We start from the raw sequence: 20,907 nt of genomic DNA, 5'->3' as shown, positions 1-20,907 counted from the left end.
CATAACAAAAATGAGATTTAGCGATCATAATTTAATGATTATAGAAAAAGGCAGACATTTAAAAAAATACCTAGAGAAAAAAGACTATGCACATCCTGTAATACAATGGAGGATGAAGCCCATTTTATTTTATACTGCAAAAAAATTGCTAAACTAAGAGAGAACTTTATAGGAAATGTAATTAAACATATTCCAGATTTTATGTCCTGGCAAGAAAATGAAAAAAATACATATCTTCTTTGTCCATCAACCTCAAAAGAAGTAGAAAGCTTAGGGTCCTATTTTAAACAGGCATTAGAACTGAGGACAGGGGACTCTTGATTTATTTATAAAATATATATTTATATATCATATACTATAGATAGATTGTTTTGCTTTTTTTCTTTTTTTGTTTTCATGGTTTTGTTTGTTAAATGTATTTTGTGTATGTTTATATTATTTGTCACAAACTTATTGTTCAGAGTTTATATGACAATAAATATTTGAATTGAATTGGTAAAAGATATGACATGGGTATAATCTGTTCTAATCTTCATAAGTAGAGTTTGAATATTGATTATATTTTTTAGTAAGACTAGACATCGTGGTTTCGTCCTTGAATCAAAGTACCTAGTATGCTTATTTTTAGACTGGACTTTAAGTACACGTATTGACGACTAATAAACCCATGCTGATCTTAAGGTGCACAGTTATCTTTGATTTCAAAACCTTTCTGTTTGAACCCGTCTTTGTTTTCTTGATACATTACACTTACAATAAACGAAATTTAACTTTTCAACTTATTAACCAAAATCGAGTGATGTTATGGTGGGAGAGGACTGACATGTAAGAATGGTGTACCAAAGATTAACATAGATACATGTATAAAATAACTACTGGAAGAAGTCCATAATTAATAATAAATTACGTCTTGTGTGCATAGAGGAGCTTTGATACTACAGTTTATAAAAAAAATATTACATGTAATTAGTCACTTGATATAAACAAGCTTCAATCGATTTATATATACTAGTCAACAAAGGAAACAATTTGATTGGACTCCAGTGGCAAATAGTTCATGAATGGTTCCGGACGAACACAAGAAACAATACAAGGCAATGTATATCATTAAGGTGGTATGGGTGTCTTCCTCCATCTTGGATTGTAAAAAACAGAGAACCAAAGGTCCAGATTTTTTATCAAGTTAGCAAAATTTGATGCAGGAATGTAGATATTTAATGTGAATTTTTATTTAAAAGAACCAATTTATAAGAATATTACTTATAAATATTGATATTTTTGCAAATGATGATTATTTTTGGTTGTTTTTAAAAATAAATTAAATTGGCATTTTAAGGGGAGGTAATTCTAAAACAGTGCATTTTCTGAAGGATTCTACATGGAATTTTCCTATTTTGTATTTTAGCCGGAAAAAACGTACGGTGACCCTATCTTTTCTTTTGATATTCTCAAAGCATTGTCTGAAAACTATCTTTTCCTTAAGTATTTAACAATTCTATCATTTTGTTTAGTTTCTAATCACAAAATTGTGTTTTTTTCCTGTATAATCCATACAAAATTTGTCTTTTTGTCACACCCTGTAGCTTGAGAAAATGCGCGGTGACCTATCATTTTTATAACATTTTTCAACATATATCAATAGATACTACATTTTGGCAAAGTATGAACAAATTCTATCATTTTTATTTTAGACTCCCATACCACCTTAAATTGAATACACTGTAATAAGGAAAATAATAGGCCAATTGGTCCTATATTTACAAAGTGTTATGTTCTTATTAAAACTATTGAAGACAAAAACGCGATTTCTGTTGTTGCAATAATTGATATTTCAAAAATCTTATTTTCACCAAAAAAATTCATGAATCGATTTTGAACTGAAAACTTCCAACTTAATCAAAGTACTGAAGTACTAAACATCGGATGACTCAAGTTCTTGTGGATGGTAAAAAGCAGATGTCACAGAAAAAGATCACACCTCTGTACATTTGCTATACCTGAAACTGAGTTTAATGTACAGAGTATTTTTTTTCTGAGACAAGTTCTTGCGTGGATGATGAATAAATGACAGGAAATTCAACCGCACCGTAATAACTATGATATTGTTGAGATACAAATCAGTTTACTTGGGACTATTATACTAATATGGGGACGAAGTCCCAAATAACAGTAGAAAATCCAATAAAAAAAAAAATTCGGGAAAATTTCCCGAATTTTTCATTGCATACTAATGAACTCAAAATCGTTCAAATTTTTTTTTGTCGTGTTTTGAAATCCCGGACCGGCGCAGAAATGTACAATGTACTTCCTTTTTCCGGTCTCGTTTGTATGAAACTTTGAGTAAAATATATATTTATCAGTCTAGTATAAAAATAGGAAGGAACGCGCAATACCAATTTCATTTTTAATAATTCCTTGATATGAAAAAACGTTACCTGATGATAGCGTTTCTTTGCTTACATTGCATATGACGTCATAATTTAAATAACGTCACAACTAAAATCCCGAACAACAGAACCAAAATCGGAAACGTTACGGTATTTCCTTTTTTTTTTTTTTTGAACAAATATTTAAAATACAAAAAAAATAATTTAAACAAACTTCGTCCCCATTCACAGGTAATGCCTGCGTCATATTATAATAAACGTCACAGAGTATGTACTGGTTTGTTGTTATTTTATTATTAATTTAATATAACAGTTACATGTAGAGTCCTTGGATGGTGTAAACTTCCCACTAACACCATACACCATTACACCATACACCTTACAGCATTACACCATACATCTTGTACCATTACACCATACACGTTACACCTTTGCACCATACACCTTACACATTACACCATGCACCATTCCCCATTCTATCTACACGATCCGAAATTACCCATAATGCAATTAAATTTCAAATATTAAGATTATTATTATTGAGTATGTTTACAACTCGAAAAAATAAAATAAAAAGAAATTCGTTTCAACCAATGAGATGTCGTACACCATCATTCACACCATTCCCGATCGCTAGTTACACAATCACACCATTTCTCAAACACCATTACACCATTCCCCTTACACCATACACCACAGCACCATACACCACAGCACCATACACCTTACACCATTACACCATTACACCAGTACACTATACAATTTTTTGGAAAGTTAACACCATCCAAGGGCTGTATATATAATTTCCACATTATTGTCCCAAGTCAGGAGCCTGTAATTCAGTGATTGTCGTTTGTTCAAGTGTTACAAATTTGTTTTTCGTTCATTTTTTAAACATAAATAAGGCCGTTAGTTTTCTCGTTTGAATTGTTTTACATTGTCTTATCGGGGCCTTTTATAGCTGACTACGCGGTATGGGCTTTGCTCATTGTTGAAGGCCTTACGGTGACCTATAGTTGTTAATGTTTGTGTCATTTTGGTCTTTTGTGGATAGTTGTCTCATTGGCAATCATACCATGCACATCTTCTTTTTTTTATATTTCATCCATTTGTATAGCAATATATTCTACTATGCTTTTAATAGTGCAGTGTAAGTGCATGGTGGACACTCTTTTGTAAGAAATTTTTTCAAGTGTTACAAATTTGTTTTTCGTTCATTTTTTAAACATAAATAAGGCCGTTAGTTTTCTCGTTTGAATTGTTTTACATTGTCTTATCGGGGCCTTTTATAGCTGACTACGCGGTATGGGCTTTGCTCATTGTTGAAGGCCTTACGGTGACCTATAGTTGTTAATGTTTGTGTCATTTTGGTCTTTTGTTGATAGTTGTCTCATTGGCAATCATACCATGCACATCTTCTTTTTTTATATTTCATCCATTTGTATACCAATATATTCTACTATGCTTTTAATAGTGCAGTGTAAGTGCATGGTGGACACTCTTTTGTAAGAAATCGATTTTTCTGAAAGATTAGATATGAGAAGCCATTCATATTTTCCCGCAAAAAAATACAGAGTTACCGGTCCTTATCGGGAGTGTCGTAAAACGTTTTTGAGATATTCTTCCGCAAGCTTTAACACAATTTACAACTTCAAACGTTTAATGTTTTGCATGTTATTTTCTGTAATAAAGCACTAGCATGAATTTTATTAAATGGCGTGCATATATATTTCCAATTTCCTTACTATTTCCTATACCTTTCCTAAGATTATAAATATAAGGCGATGTTGTATGATTGCCAATGAGACAACTTTCCACCAAAGTTCATATTTAGTAGATGTTAGCAATAAGATGTAACGGTACGACTTTCAACAATGACAAAAGCCGATACCTTAAAGTCGATTATGAAAGGCCAAGACATAAATAAAAAGTGAAACAAATAAATTGAGAAAAATAACGGCATAATTCACAAATCAATTGGGAAAAACAAAAATTAATGACATGAACCATTACAACCACTAAATTGCAGGTTCTATACAAAAGACAGGCGCATACATAATGTGGCGGGTTTAAACATGTTTGTGAGCGCTCAACGTTCTAACATATGAACAAACTATAGAAGCCAGTTGAAAATGGCTTGTCTCATCAGATCGATACAAACAGAAAAAAAACTAACTAAAACATAGACCGGACGTGACAGAGTATTTATACATCTCTTACAACAAAATATAAAAAGTAGAGACCTAAGACTATATATATTGATGTTTCAACTCATGATGGGGTTCAACTTGATTTCTTAGACTTAGCCTTTTGAATATATGTTTAGGCTACAACAGTGAACTAATGGAAGAAATAAATGTCTAAAAAAACCGAATGATATAAACATACAACAAAAGTGCCTAACTATATAAGTTTAACATAGAAAAGTATACGACGTATAATTGATTTTAAGACCGAGAAATATTTTCCAGTTAACAAACATAATACATAAGTACGTGTACGTACAATTGAAATTAAAATGAGATTTATAGAATAAATTATCGAAGAATCCAAAAAGAAAAATATTCAACGAGTGACCGAACAACACATGAATTTGCTAATGCGCGCAGCCTATTTGAATTCTTTGATTCGTTATTCTTTTTATTACATTGGCAAATGGCTTATTTTTTTAAGTAAAATGGGTAAGAAACTAACATGTATATCTAAATGAGATTTAAATTTCACACACATTATTTGATAAGAAGATACCAAGTCAATAGCTGATAAAGAAATTAAGAAAACAAATGGCACACATACAGGTGAACTCGTTTGGACCCTGCAAGATGATTGACCAAAAGGAAAAATGTAAATCCTATAATGCACTGGTCATTAGTCATTTCTCTGCATGTCTTCTGCCATAATCATAACAGACTAAATGCACTGATCCAGGGTTTGGTGTTTGAAGGCTCTACCAATGTTGGGAGTTAAAGAACCATATTTTACCCAAAAAAAATGGATGTAGTCTAATCTATGAAATATATTCATTTCTTAAAAAAAAGGGGGGTGGGGTAAAATTGAAGAAAAGAAAATAATAAGCAACTGCGCATCCAATTTAGGATTTCAAGCATGTCAGTCATTGTGATTACAATTTCTAAAACATATCATTTATTCATTTTTTTTCTAATATATTTTTCGGTGTTAAAGAAGTTATCTTGTCCTCCCCTGAGTGCTCCGTATAAAAACATTTTGGGGGGAAAACACAGATACATTGGATTTGACAGTTTGACAGTACACCACCATTTATTTGTTTTCATGCTGCTACTCGTTACTCGACACGTTACTAGGATAACCTTGGGGTGATATGTATAAAACTACTTATCCGAAAGGACGGATTTTTTTCTACATGTCCTACGATAAATAAATAATACGATAAGATCTGTCCTACTAAAAAGCGCTTGGGAACGCCCGAGAGCGCCCGAGAAAAGAAAAAGCGCCCGAGGAAGAAAAAAGGCCCGGGAGAATAAGTGATTTCCTGAATGAAAAAAAACATTGCGTGTTTCACCCGCATAAATGGGGATATTAACGATGCTAAATCTAAAGTGTTTAGATAGTGTTGTTGCACATTTACATTTTAGATTTAAAAATTGTATATAAGTTGGTAAATATAAGTATATAAAAGAATCATGAACGATATTGTCCTCGATCAAAACGTATATTTAGTTAGTTTAAAAAAATTCAGTTCCCGAGGTCTAATATTCGCAACTGCATGGTGAACACTTGTTCAATTACTTTTACCGTTCTTAAATAATGTGCAACTCTTTTAATTTTATAAAATTAATATTTATCTGGGAAATTTGAGAAACGTATCTGTCGGTGTTTAACGATTTATAAATCTTCAGCATAAACTGTGATCCATTATTAGCTTTTCGAAATAGTATTCATATATTATTGTTAAAATTGAAACATTCATCTCTATAAATTTTCCCCGGGCGCTAATTTTTTTTCCACGGGCGCTTTTTCTTCATCCGGGCGCTCCCGACGCTTTTTAGTAGAACCCGATTAGATATCTTAACTTAAATAGTTTTAAATTATTGAAAAACAATAGTTAATCGTTTTAAATAGTTTTAAGGAGTATGATTGAATTTAAGTAGAGTAGAACTCGTTTTTATAGTTTTACTTATAATTTTGCAAGTTAAATTAATCTAATCGTTATTTTTCAGTACAATATGAATTATGTTGAAACAAAGTTACAATTTCTAACGTTAATCTTTACGGGATTCCTAAATGTTATGACACCTTCAGTAGGTCAGTCTAGTCATTAAGAGTTCAAATAATAGTCGTCTGCAAATGCAGCTGGTGGATATTTAATTACATTGTTTTTATCAACTCTGGGAATCAGGTTAACTTAGTGTGAAATTTTCTGTCTAATGTTGCAGACGTAAACAGTTCGCTTTTATTACAGCGAAAACAATGTTGTGAAATTATAATAAATGTTGTAAATATTGGATAAAAAAAAATAGTTATAAGAAAACATTCGATGTCACTGCTTTAGAGGAGATGATACTTTTGCAAATTTAAATGTGAAATTACAAAAAATCCTAATGCAATTGTTATAAAATATATCATATAACAAATACTATGAGAAAAATATAAAAATATTCATAACTGTCATACAAGCGCGGAATATAGTTTCAATTGGGAGATATATTCTCCGTAATACATGCGAATATCAACCAGAATACAGGTGCGCCTATACATGCGATTTCTTTATAATAAATAACTAGAGGCTCTAAAGTACGAAGCCCTGTTGGTCTCACACAGATTATAAAGTGTCTTTTAAAGTCCTGCGCTGATGATGTGTAAAGTCTAGCGCTGGAGATATAGAGTCTAGCGATAGAGATGTAAAGTCTAGCGCTGGATATGTAAAGTTCAGCGCTGAAGATGTAATGTCTAGCGCTGGAGATGTAAAGTCCAGCGCTGGAGATCTAAAGTTTAGCGCTGAATATGTAAAGTCAAGCGCTGAAGATGTAAAGTCTAGCGCTGGGGATGTAAAGTCTAGCACTGGAGATGTGTAAAATCTAGCGCTGGAGATATGCAAAGTATAGCGCTGGAGATGTAAAGTCAAGCGCTGCAGATGTAAAACCAAGCGTTGGAGATGTAAAGTCTAGCGCTGAAGATATAAAGTATAGCGCTTGAGATGTAAAGTTAAGCGCTGGAGATCTAGATGTAAAGTCAAGCGCTGGAGATATAAAGTATAGCGCAGGAGATGTAAAGTCAAGCGCTGGAAATGTAGACTCCAGCGCTGGAGATGTAAAGTCCAGCGCTGGAGATCTAAAGTCTAGAGCTGGATATGTAAAGTCAAGCGCTGTAGATGTAAAGTCTAGCGTTGGGGATGTAAAGTCTAGCGCTGGAGATGTGTAATATCTAGCGCTAGAGATATGCAAAGTCTAGCGCTCAGATGTAAAGTTAAGCGCTGGAGATGTAAAATCAAGCGCTGGAGATGTAAAGTCTGGCGCTGAAGATGTAAAATCAAGCGCTGGAGATGTAAAGTTAAGCGCTGGAGATCTAGATGTAAAGTCAAGCGCTGGAGATATAAAGTCTAGCGCTTGAGATGTAAAGTCAAGCGCTGGAAATGTAAAGTCCAGCGCTGAAAATGTAAAGTCTAGCGCTGAAGATATAATAAAATTAACGGTATCAATTTTCTTGCACCAGATGCGCATTTCGACAATACATGTCTCTTCAGTGATGCTCGTGGCCAAAATATTTGAAATCCAAAGCTTATAAAAAAGATGAAGAGCTATAACCCAAAAGGTCCAAAAATTATAGCCAAATCTGTGAAAGCAATCAGAACTTTGCATGAGGGAGATACATTCCTTAATTTATAACGATTTCTATCATTTTGTAATAGCAAATTTTAATAACACATAAAAAATCCGTATTTTCATGCCAGTACCGAAGTACTGGCTATTGGGCTAGTGATACCCTCGGGGACTAATAGTCCATCACCAGAGGCATCGACCCAGTGGTAGTAATAAAATTAACGGTATCAATTTTCTTGCACCAGATGCGCAATTCGACAATACATGTCTCTTCAGTGATGCTCGTGGCCAAAATATTTGAAATCCAAAGCTTATAAAAAAAAGATGAAGAGCTATAATACAAAAGGTCCAAAAAGTATAGCCAAATCCGTATAAAGTGTAGCACTGAAGATGTAAATTCAAGCGCTGTAGATGTAAAGTCTATCGCTAGAAATGTAAAATCGTGTTTTATAGTGTGTTGCAAATAAGGATGCAAGAAAAGCCTCGGTCACATCTTACCGGATATCTCGAACGCACGCCTAACGGAAAACCTTTTTTCCATCCGTTCATGTCCGTTAGAAATCCGTTCTTATTCGTAAGACGTCCGTCCATATCCGTTGCATGTCCGTTAAGCGTATGTTTTATCCGTCGACGTCCGTTCTGTCCGGTCGAAAATTTTTAGCATATTCAAAACGTTGAACGGACGTCCAACGGATAAAATGTCCGTTGAACGTCCGTTGAACGTCCGTTAGGCGTCCATTTTGTACGGTACTCGTCCGTTTCGTTTCCATTTTGTATACGTTACGTGTCCGTTATACATCTGTTGGTGGTCTGGATGATAAACTCACCAACGGACTTCTACCGGACTTATAACGGATAAAACGGATGTTGAACGAATGAGATCGGACTTCTACCGGACGTATAACGGATAAAACGGATGATCAACGGATCTGAAACGGATATATGCCAATTGAAATTTTCGTCAGAAATGCCAATTATTGGTATGTCAGATTTCTTAAGGTTCATGAATTCTTATTATTCATAATCAACCTTAAAGTAAGGGCGATTCTTCACAATCAAGCAGCTCTTATTTCAGACGCTGACCTTATGCGGTATTTTGAAGAATAAACCAAAAACAGTTACACCTAAACATTTTGAATATTTATGCGATGTACATGTATTATTATTGTTGCCTTTTATTTTTCCGTATATATTGTTCATCCGTTTTATCCGGTACGCTTCCGTTAGGTGTGCGTTTTATGCGGTACTCTTCCGTTGGATGTACGTTCGACATCCGTTCTGTCCGGTACGTTTCCGTTTCTCGTACTTTGCATATCCGGTATGTGTCAGTAAGGCATCTGTTACACGTCCGCTGTATTCGGTCAGTACATCAACGGACTCCCAACGGATAACAATTCTGTCAACGGACAACTTTTATTTTCATTCGTTAGACGTCCGTTCGTGCTTCGGTCACACTTTACCGGATAGCACGAACGGACGCCTAACGGATGAAATAAAAAAGATGTCCGGACAGAACGGATGTCTAATGTATATACGGATGGTATGCTGCTTTCACGAAAAAATACTTTGGGTAGCACTTTACCAAAGAGAATAAGCCTTCTGCAAATCTCTTCGATCATAAGCTTAAGTTTTATAAAAATGTCCATGAACCAGAGTTTGAATGGTGTCGAAACTTTTATATTGACTGCTTTATTTGAATGAACGAATCACTACATTGCTTTAAAATTAATGCACTTATATAATAGAATCGAAGAGTACATCGATAGAGTATGGTTATTAAATTGGGTATGTTGTAAAGGTTAGATGAAATTGTCTACGTTTTTTTATTCTTCTGTAATGTTTACTGCTTTCAGAGTGTTTTTTTTGTTTTCTTTTTTAGCCATGGCTTAGTCAGTTTATTTTCGACTTGTGGGTTTTTATGTCCTCTGGGTATCCTTTGCCTGTTTTTTAGTTATGATTTTTTTTTTAAAGTAAATGAAATAGCGGATAAATGGTTTATTTTAAAATAAATTGTTACCTATGTCAAATTCAAAACATTGCCAGTGTTTATCTTATGAAAGCACCAAATGTTGGACATGTCTACCGAAACAAAAACATATTCCAATAAAATCGTTATCACGATATGATCGATTTTTTAATATCTTGATGCATTATAAGCATTTCCAAAATTATTTGATTTCATAATATTAATCCACACATTATGCTATCTTATTGATTTTTATAATATATCTTAAATTATGGTGTACCATAATGTTCGTTATGGTGTAATGTAACTAGCACTTTACCAAAGAAAATAAGCCTTCTTCAAAACTCTTCAATCATTAGCTTTAGTTTTTCAAAGATGACGAGAGTTTGAATGGTGTCGATAGAGTATGTTTATTAAATGTGGTATTTTGTAGATGATAAATGATAGTTATGGATTAACCGTTTTACAGATGATATCGGATATGTTCCTTATTTCATAACTAAAATCCCCTTCCCTTTTCACGTATATGACATACCGAATTAAAGTATTTACCGGGTTTGTAATAACATGAGCAACACGACGGGTGCCACATGTGGATCAGGATCAGCATACCCTTCCGGAGCACCTGATATCATCCACAGTTTTCGTTGGGGTTCGTGTTGCTCAGTTTTTACCTTTCTGTGTTGCTCAGTTTTTACCTTTCTGTGTTGTGTATTGGGTTCTATTATTTGAATGTTTGTCTTTTCTTTTTTACCCATAGCCTTGTCAGTTTATTTTCGATCTATAAGTTTGACTGTCCCTCTGGAATCTGTCGCCCATCTTTCACAGAGAGTGGTTATATTGTTTTAGTATTTTGTAAGCGCGACATTTTTGTAAACTTAATAGGAAGTAACATTCATATATGTAATATATTATTGTATTAGTTTAAAGCAATTCAATGGGACGTCATATATTTTATATGAATTTACTCGTCTAAACTTAAATTGGAGAAAAACAGCTTCCTTACGACAAATCACGATAATACCATATCAACCCGGCTTTTTACTAGTCTTAAATGTTGACCAGGATTCAAGTCTTGCTAGTTCACAAAGTGTCAGTCTGTTGTCTGCTCTCTGGCTGGAGTGTTGTCTCTTTTACATATATTCCCTATTTCGATCTCAATTTTATGTAATTAGACATGACGTCCTACTCGGACATATTATTGTGAATCCGGAGCAATAAGTCATTACTCTCAATAAAAAAATACTACTTAATTCGGAAATTATAGAATGCAGGTGTTATAGTTTTAGAATATTAGCCGAGATAATAGAACAATTTTTAAACCTTTATACAACATTTCTCGTAGCTTTTATATTAAAATTTATTGTTTGAATCAACTGATTTACCATTCAATGAATTGCGATTAACACGTAGTGATTGATATTTGTTTGGAGTGTTCAAATCTCTATATTATAAATATTTAATATATTTATTTATATTATTCTATATTATATTTTGACTAACAAACTTCGTGTTTTGACTAGTATAATGTGCAAAGAAGTCAACGAATAAATTTGGATAAATAGAAATAGAATTTTTTTTTTTCGATTTTAATATTATATATTAACAAACAAAAATAAAAGTCTATTATAAATGTCGTCATGCATAAGTCATCATCCACATTTCATACAGTACTTATATATTTATTTCCAAAAGATTATTTTGACAGGTTGCACTCCCATTAGTATGTTGTGATATAATTTCAACTAGGCATTAATATTATGAGTTCATTCTGCAATGTGTATAAATTTTCATATCAAACGTAAATTATGTCATCTGTTTCTTACCAATTAATCATACTGCTGAACTAAATAATATTGTATTACATGACCTTGCTTCGCTTTGAAATAGTTTAATATTTACAATTTATTTCTTCTGCTGTTTTTATACTTGTATATAAATTAATTTTGTGGTTCTCAAGAACCAATATGTTATCTTAATTTTTTAAGAATTTTTTTCTGCAGATATATAGAAGTCAAATGGACAATAACTGAATTTTGATATGCAACGTGTTATGTAGGAAAATAACAATCATACATGTCATAGTGCTGTTTTAAATACTCAGGTGTATCTATCATCAAATATTGACCGACGTCGAAATAAATATGTATTGGTAATACATCAAAATGAATATCTAATTTCTACCTGCCTATGTTTATAGATTATGATTTTTTTTTAAATTCTGTCTTGATGTCTCGATTTTTATTCTAAGATGTAATTTTTATTTACATGTAAGACAACACAAGAGACTTTTCATTTACAGACACAATTTTAATTTTAAAGGATTTGAAAAGAAACATTTCAAATTTGATGGTGACAGAAAAAATACGTTGTATGCATGTGTATTCGAATTAATGTACCCACCTTACCCAATATACACAAATACACATAAGCAACATTAAAACGGTCTGCAACATAAACTGAATTTGAAACAATAACAATTGCATGTAATGAGTTTTTGTGGATCTGACCATTAATTAAATTTCGTCAAATCAAGACATATAAACACGTGAAAGTAATGTGTTTCTATACCTATTCTGTACATAGTCATTTATAATTTATAAAGACGTCTGAAGGATGTGTACTATTTTTTTGTAACATTTCCCCTTGATAAAACTAATGTATTGAAAACGAGGTCAACTGACACACTTATTTTCTACATTTATTTTCTAAAACACGATTTATTCATTGTTTAAGGAACGATAATACATTTAAGAAAAATATGGCTTATAAGACGACACGATTTGTCTCCCTTGTACAAAATACTGTCCTAGATAAAAGACATTGAAGACGAAAGCATTTTAAATATGACGCGAGAAAGGCGACGATTGTCGGATGAATATAATCAATAGATGATCATAAAAATAGCATTTTAAGATTAATAAATTACGGAACTTGTTAGCAGTACCCAAAACATTGTTTTTCGGTCACATCAAATTTAATTTTTTCATGCATAATTATGAAATTCAATAATATTCAAAATTATGGATACGCATAATATAACTGGAAATATTATTTAATCTCATAATATTATGGATTTTCATAAAGCAGTCAAATTTAGCCAATTCCATAATATTATGGAGTTCGCTAAGTGCCCCGACTGACATACATAAGTAAACAATCATTGATGATATATTTGCTCACATATCGAAAAATTGTGTTACAGCATGCGGAAGAATATATCAAGAACGTTTTGCAACAACCCCGGCAAGGGTCGGTAACTCCGTTATTGTGTTTGCGGTAAAATATGAAGCCTTCTTATTCCAATCTATTAGAAAAATCGATTTTTTACAGAAAAGTGTCCACCATGCACTTGTACTGCACTATTATTAGAATAGTAGAATAGAATGATATACAAATGGATGGAAACTTATTATACAGTGGAGATCACTTCTAATCTCTCAGAACTGTCAGAATAATCTGTCATAGAACTGTTCTAAACTGTCCTAGAACAGTTCTACATAGAACTGTTATAAATAGAACTGTCAGAATCAGTTCTAGGTAGAACTGACTGACTAAATCAGTTCTAGGTAAAACTGTCAGAATCAGTTCTAGGGTAGAACTGTCTTAAACTGTCAGGATCTGTTCTAGGCACAGGCACTTGTCTCAGAAAAAAAATGTCATATATACCTTACTATAACACAAGGTACTTAACTAAATTTTTTGAAAAATGACACCCAGTTCCGAATTCCCGTTATTTTTCGATTTCTCGGTTGTCAAACCTACTTAAACTTAATATGCAGTGAATCTAAATGGATCTATCTACACAATGATATATGACACGACTATCATTGTTGTCGGGATCATTAGTAGCAGGCCTCAGAAGGCGGTCATCGGGATTTTTTTTGCATACGTCTCAAGCTTTGGCAACACCAAGCCCGCAGTGATTGAATTATTATAAAAAAATATTAAAATAAAAACTGTTAGCTTCCCTCTGACTATAAATTATTATCTTTATTGTAAATTCTTTACAGATTATGTGAAACAAACCCAAATAAGTGTTTTGAGGTCTGTCGAATGTGTCAGGAGTTTGTAAGTTTAGAACTCAGATTTTCCCATTTTATTGACATCATTCAGACTCTCTCTGGACTTTACATAAGATATTAAGATAACTTCAAAAGGTTTAAAAAGCGGGAAATTTTGAAGTATGGAACTGAATGAAAAGATGTATTTAGCTAATAATGCTGTTTGTTCATGGTATGTACATTTCTATTAACATTTTGATATCATTTTGAGTAGGGAAAACAAAACAAAAACATATGCCAATCCTTATTTGAATGGTAAATTGACATTTTTAAAATCCTAAACTTGCAAGACCGTGTAAATGAATATGGTTATATTCTATATACATTCTTATCCCACAAAATAAGGAGATATGGTATGATTGAAATTGATGTCACTCTCCAGCAGCTGCCTTCAAATCAAGTTGACATATAACTATGGTTGTGGTCCCACTGATACAATGTTCTATAATTCTATCACAGGCACTTGTCTCAGAAAAAAAAATTCATATATACCTTAATATAACGTATATATGAATTTTTATTCTGAGACAAGTGCCTGTGAATTATATCCTTGACATTTGGTTGCATGATGTTCTTGCTTTGTGGGGCATAATGATATCTGATGCAATTTCCACTGCTACAAATTCCAGTATAGCCTCATTATATTAACTGTTATTTGGAATTATAACCTATGTGTTATAACCAATCTCTTGTCTTGAATTTGCATGAAATATTTGAACCGGGTTTTAAAACAGTCAACTAGTTAAAAGAGCCTGTCATGTTCCCTTTAATAAAATATTTCATGGAAAACCATTCATTTCATTTTTTCCTGAATATGCATGTAATATTTAACACCTTTTCTAAGGTTATATTTAACCAAGACATATTTTAGCCAGGTTTAATTACATTTCTAGTATGAAAATCAATCAATCTCAGTCCTCTCTTTTTTCTTACCCTACCAACTGCCACACTCAGTTGTTCTGCTTTAACAATATTTGAAGAATCAACCTCAACTCTATCCAAAGTTAGCCTTTGTGCCTTATGAATAGTCGCACCATATGACAAGACTAATGGTATTTGTAGTCTACTAGCTACAACTTTGTTTTCAATAGAACTATACACTGTGAACATTTCTCTTTTTATGTTTGTTATCAAACCATTAAAGTTAACAGTGACAGTGGTATTGTCAGTATTTATTTCCTACACAGTTCTTTGTAACCCATTGACAAGATTTTTACTTAAATTTTTTACCAACATTACTGGATAGTTTATTTTTAAATGTTAAGATTGACCAACAGACATTTTCCTTAATTTAGTTGGGTCTCCTTCATCAAGAGAATGAAATGATTTTAAATCTCCTTCTAGACCAAGAAGGCGTGACGTGACGCATTATACACTTCTCTGTCAAAATTTCTTGCAAAGAGTCTGATCGGGTCATTGCCAGGAGGAAGTGGCCTTTGGAGACGTTTTAACAAGTTATGCGTAATTAGTTGGTAGCTCTCCTCTTGAAATATCATGTATGGCCTTCACAAAATTAGGTTCATCTTGACGCATTACTTTATCGAGCACTATTTTGTGTCTAAATACATTTTTAAAAACATCAGACTTGAAACAAAATTCTCCAGGGTCTTGGTTAAGTAAATCTGGAACTGAAGGGAGCTGAAAAAAAATCTCCTGACCCAATTATTTGTATGCCTCCAAAATAAAAATCACTATCTCTGATTTTTCTACATATAAATTCAATCTGATTAAACATTTTAGCAGAAAGCATTGATATGTCATCTAGAATCAAAACATCTGTTTGCCTGATGTTCAATTTGTATTTTTGAAAATGTTCATTAATAGTCAATTTTTATAATAGTTTGTCATTAGAAAAATGACCATCTGCTATCCCGGACCAAGAATGGACAGTAGTCCCACCTATATTCAAGGAAGTCACTCCCGTTGTTCCTGTGACTGCGCGTCTTTCCCCTTTTTTTAGTTCTTGTTCTATAGTACAGACCAAATGGCTCTTCCCCGTTCCACTTTGCCCCAGAAGCAAAAGGTTATGACCATTTTTTACCTCATTCAATGCTATAAGCTGTTTGACATTCATTTTGTTATGAAACACACGTGTACAAAACGACACTAATGTAGAGTTATAAATTGAACAAAATTTCCCACATTTATTTTTAGCCAGACGATTGACACAATGAGAAACCTGTATAAAATTGCATGCGAACTGGGTGTTGCCAAAGCTTTAAAAGACGTATGCAAAAAAAAAAAAAAATCCCGATGACCGACAACAATGATAGTCGTGTCATATACCATTGTGTAGATAAATCAATTAAGATTTACGGCATATTAAGTTTAAGTAGGTTTGACAACCGAGAAATCGAAAAATAACGGGAATTCGGGACTGGGTGTCATTTTTCAAAAAATTTAGTTAAGTACCTTGTGTTATATTAAGGTATATATGAAATTTATTTCTGAGACAAGTGCCTGTGGTTCTAGGGTAGAACTGTCCAAATCAATTCTAACCGTAGAACTGTCAGCAGAACTGACTAAATCAGTCAGGACTATAGAACAGTTCCAAATAAATGACGTCACTACAGAAAGGGCATCTTAGAATTTAGAAAAAAAATCAGTTTCAATTACTTTACTGTATATTAGCAGATGTTCTATATTTCTACTGATCAAACGTTACATGTACAAATATCAAAGCGGATAGAGAGGTTATCCAACTCATCGGAGAAATATTTGTATATGATTGCACTTAAACAACGTGGTTTACGTTCTTCTTCTTCTTCTTAGATATAGTAGTTAAACTCAATAATGAGTACTCAATACTGGTGCGTTACGTAGTTGTTGGTAATATAAAAAAAAAGATGTGGTATGATTACCAATGAGACAATTATCCACAAAAGACCAAAATGACACAGACATTAACAATTATTGGTCACCGTACGGCCTTTAACAATGAGCAAAGCCCATACCGCATAGTCAGCTATAATAGGCCCCGATAAGACAATGTTAAACAATTCAAACGAGAAATCTAACGGCCTTATTTATGTAAAAAAAATGAACGAAAAACAAATATGTAACACATAAGCAAACGACAACCACTGAGTTACAGGCTCCTGACTTGGGACAGGCACATACATAAATGATGTGGCGGGGTTAAACATGTTAGCGGGATCCCAACCCTCCCCTAACCTGGGACAGTGGTGTAACAGTACAACATACGAACGAACTATAAAAATCAGTTGAAAAAGGCTTAACTCATCAGATGGACAAAAATACAAGTAGACGTGGCCGGGTAGACTAAACTATCAATCCGTACACACCCAACATCCAATGGATTAAGTGTAAAGACGTCATAAACAGCCAGAGAAAAACACGACCTTGTGCAATGCAAAGTTACAGGTATCGACATATTGTAGATCCATGAATATTTGTTTATGTATATAACATACAAGTAATATTTAGTTAGCTTTTAATTTACTGATAACAAAATCAATATGTATACCAATAAAAACAATATTCAATGATCTTACTACAGTGTTGAATAGGTAACCTTTTCGAATAAGTTTATTTAAAGGAGCGACAAGTTTACATGGATCATTTCTAAATTTCTTGGCACAGTTAACAACATTTCCGTAAAAATGAGGATGTGCTATCCCGTTTGAAATAAGTTTTCTACAGGTACAACCAAACTTCAAACCAAATCTTTATATCTATGGAAAAATTTAGTAAAGGTTTTAAGTAATTTATGGGAACGATATCCCTGGTTTAATAATTTACCAGTAATACATAGGTTGCGTTCGTTAAAATTAAAAACGTCACAACAGACACGGGCATAGCGAACAAGTTGTGAAATATAAACACCGTAAGATGGTGCCAAAGGAACATCACCATTAAAAAATGGAAAATTAACAATAGGGAACGAAAAATCGTCTCTTTTGTCGTAAATTTTAGTGTGGAGTTTCCTGTTTAAAACCGAAATATCAAAATCTAGGAAAGGACAGTTATTACCGAATAAATGTGATTTTTTTTAAAGTAAGTTCCTTTGGGGTAAATTTTCAGCAGTATATTTAAAAAATTCTTGATTATTTAACGAAAAAATATCATCAAGATAACGGTAAGTGTTGTTGAATTAATCAATTAAATGCAATTTCGATGGGTCTTTACGGAGTTTAGTCATAAACTGTGATTCGTAACATTACAAAAACAAGTCTGCTATTAAAGGGGCACAATTAGTTCCCATGGGGATACTTACAACCTGTCGATAAACTTTGTTGCCGAGACGTACATAATATTATCAAGGAGAAAATTAGCAGCTTCAATCATTTCATCACACCTCCAGTAAGTATATCTAGCATATTTACCTTTTTCATTTGAAAAGAAGGTTTTGAGTGAGTTGCAGCAAATATATCTACATTCAGCTTTACCAAACGGCCATTTAATTAAATAGGAAAACTTTTGTTTAATAAGATAGTGTGGAAGTGCAGTGTAAAGAAACTATTAACAGAATCAAAAGGACCATCAAAAGCACGTAATTTATCTAAAACATCCAAAGAATTTTTTACACTCCAAAAATGATTTATACCACTATGTTCATATATTTTATTACAATAGTTTATGATAAGCTCTTTAATAGTAGTTAACGAACTTGTTAAGAGCACTGAAAGATTAGTTGTAGAACACTTACTAGAGGCCGAGATGAAACGATATTTAAATGGGTTTTTGTGCAGCCAATACATAGTAGGGACCTTCAAATGTTCAGAGGAAGCCCTAAGCTTTGATGTGGTTGTGATATGCTTGTTTACTATATGACTCTCTGTGGAGCGGATGGATTTGAATGTAGATGAATTTAAAATTTCATTCTTAAGAACGTCCGTGTAGTATTTACGGCATACCACCACCACAATGTTGGCTGCTTTGTCGGCCGGTACAAACACAAACCGCTTTCAAATTGAAAGTATTTGAAGTTTATTTCTTATTCTGGAAATAGGTGTATTATGTACTCTATTTTTTACTTCTAAATTATTTTCAAAATGTGATATTCTCTTATCTACCACATTCATACATTTATTTAAATAAGAATCAAGATATTTCTTATCCGATTTTTCCCGTTTACACCATTTTTTACAAAATGAAGAAAGAGCATCTTTGGTGACTTGACGACACTCTTTCCAATCTATTTTAGATGGAGGACGATATTTTGGTCTATTTTTCAAAAAGTTTTTAACCTCTCTGTCCTGGACGATATTGAGGTCCCCTGTAATAACATGGCCATAGGAAACATATCTAAACTTCGACGATTCACAGTTTCAAGTTGAGGGAGTATTACTATCTATATTCACGTCTGATGTAACTGACGTATAATTAAAAATTAAACTTCTGCTGGGTAATGTCTATTTAATATAAAAGATCAAAGATTAAAAAATATGGTGCATGCTGTACAGTTGGTGCAGGATAAACACATTCCATCATCTAGGTAACCAGTGTCTTGAAAGCTTCGATAGTGGGAGCTTTCACTGTCAATTCCTGTAATTCGGACTATCACTGTTTTGGAAAAAATGAGAATTTGTAGTGAGTCTGTCTTGGGCTGAAGATGGTGTATGCCATGGTATTGTAGTGTCTTGATGTTCTATTAAGTAGGATGAGGTAAGTATCTGTTGGTATTGCTACTAGTCCATTTACAATTTTGTAAAATAGGCATAATCTGATGTTCACTCTTCGTTGGTAGAGAGGTAAATGTATCTAGTTAAGCTTGCTTATCATGCTTGTGACACTCGATTCGTTACTGTAGTCGTTGAAAATATAGCGAGCTGCTCTTCTTTGTACCCGCTCTTTTTGTAAATATTTTCATGCGTATAGGAAGTCCATATGGCTGCTCTATATTCCACTCTTGGTCTTATAAGTGCGTTGACAGAATTGGTTTTTGTTTGTTGTGGAGCTTTTTGATGTTTCTGCTAAGCATTCCTTGTGCTTGGTTTGCACTGGCTACAACGTTGTGTATGTGTAGGTTCCAGCTAAAGTCATCATTGATGGTGAGTCCCAAGTAGTTCGTGTCTGTGACTGCTTCTAGTTGTTTACCATGCATGTTATTTGGTTTATTAGGTTTTTAGATCTTGTTAGGTGCATTACGTTGCATTTGCTGACATAAAATACATTTTCCATTTCTGTTCCCATTCCGTCAGGGTAGTCAGATCTTTTTGAAGGATGGCTTGCTCTTTGTTTGTTCTAATTGGCCGATAGATGGTGCAATCATCAGCAAACAGACGGATTATTTACTGTATATCATCAGTGATGTCATTGATGAAGATAAGGAAAATGACCGGTCCAAGTACACTGTCTTGGGGTACTCCAGATGTTACTCCAACTTTGTCTGAATACTTATTTTCCAGTACAACTGCCTGTGTTCTGTTGTCTAAAAATGCTGAGATCCATTTGTGATTTTTACCTCTTATCCCATAGTGTCTGAGCTTGTATAGCAGGCGTGGATGGCTGACTTTACATGTATCAAATGCCTTTTGCAAAGTCCATGACTATCATATCTGTTTGTGTCTTTAAGTCCATCGTACATGTGAGATCATGTATCAGGCCTATGAGTTGTGTCTCACACGATCTCTTACTTCTTAAGCCGTGTTAAAATTCGGATAGTATTTTATTAGTTTCTAGACATTGGATACTACGATATGCTCCATTAACTTGCAAAGGATGCAGGT

General features: G+C 33.3%; 1 protein-coding gene across 1 annotated transcript in view; it reads right to left on the bottom strand.

Annotated features, from left to right (window-relative positions):
- Nucleotides 1-15,325, bottom strand: part of LOC139494501 (GTPase IMAP family member 9-like) — a 31,798-nt gene extending 16,473 nt beyond the window's left edge. Inside the window, exon 1 of the mRNA XM_071282660.1 lies at nt 15,149-15,325. Within this exon, the coding sequence (XP_071138761.1) occupies nt 15,149-15,325 (177 nt within the window). The remainder of the gene's footprint in view (nt 1-15,148) is intronic.
- Between the last annotated feature and the right edge of the window lie 5,582 nt (nt 15,326-20,907).

The sequence above is a fragment of the Mytilus edulis genome, chromosome 11, assembly GCF_963676685.1.
Source record: "Mytilus edulis chromosome 11, xbMytEdul2.2, whole genome shotgun sequence".
Lineage (NCBI taxonomy): Eukaryota > Metazoa > Mollusca > Bivalvia > Mytilida > Mytilidae > Mytilus > Mytilus edulis.
The sequence above is the reverse complement of the archived record's forward strand: the minus strand, read 5'-3'. Positions and strand labels throughout refer to the sequence as shown.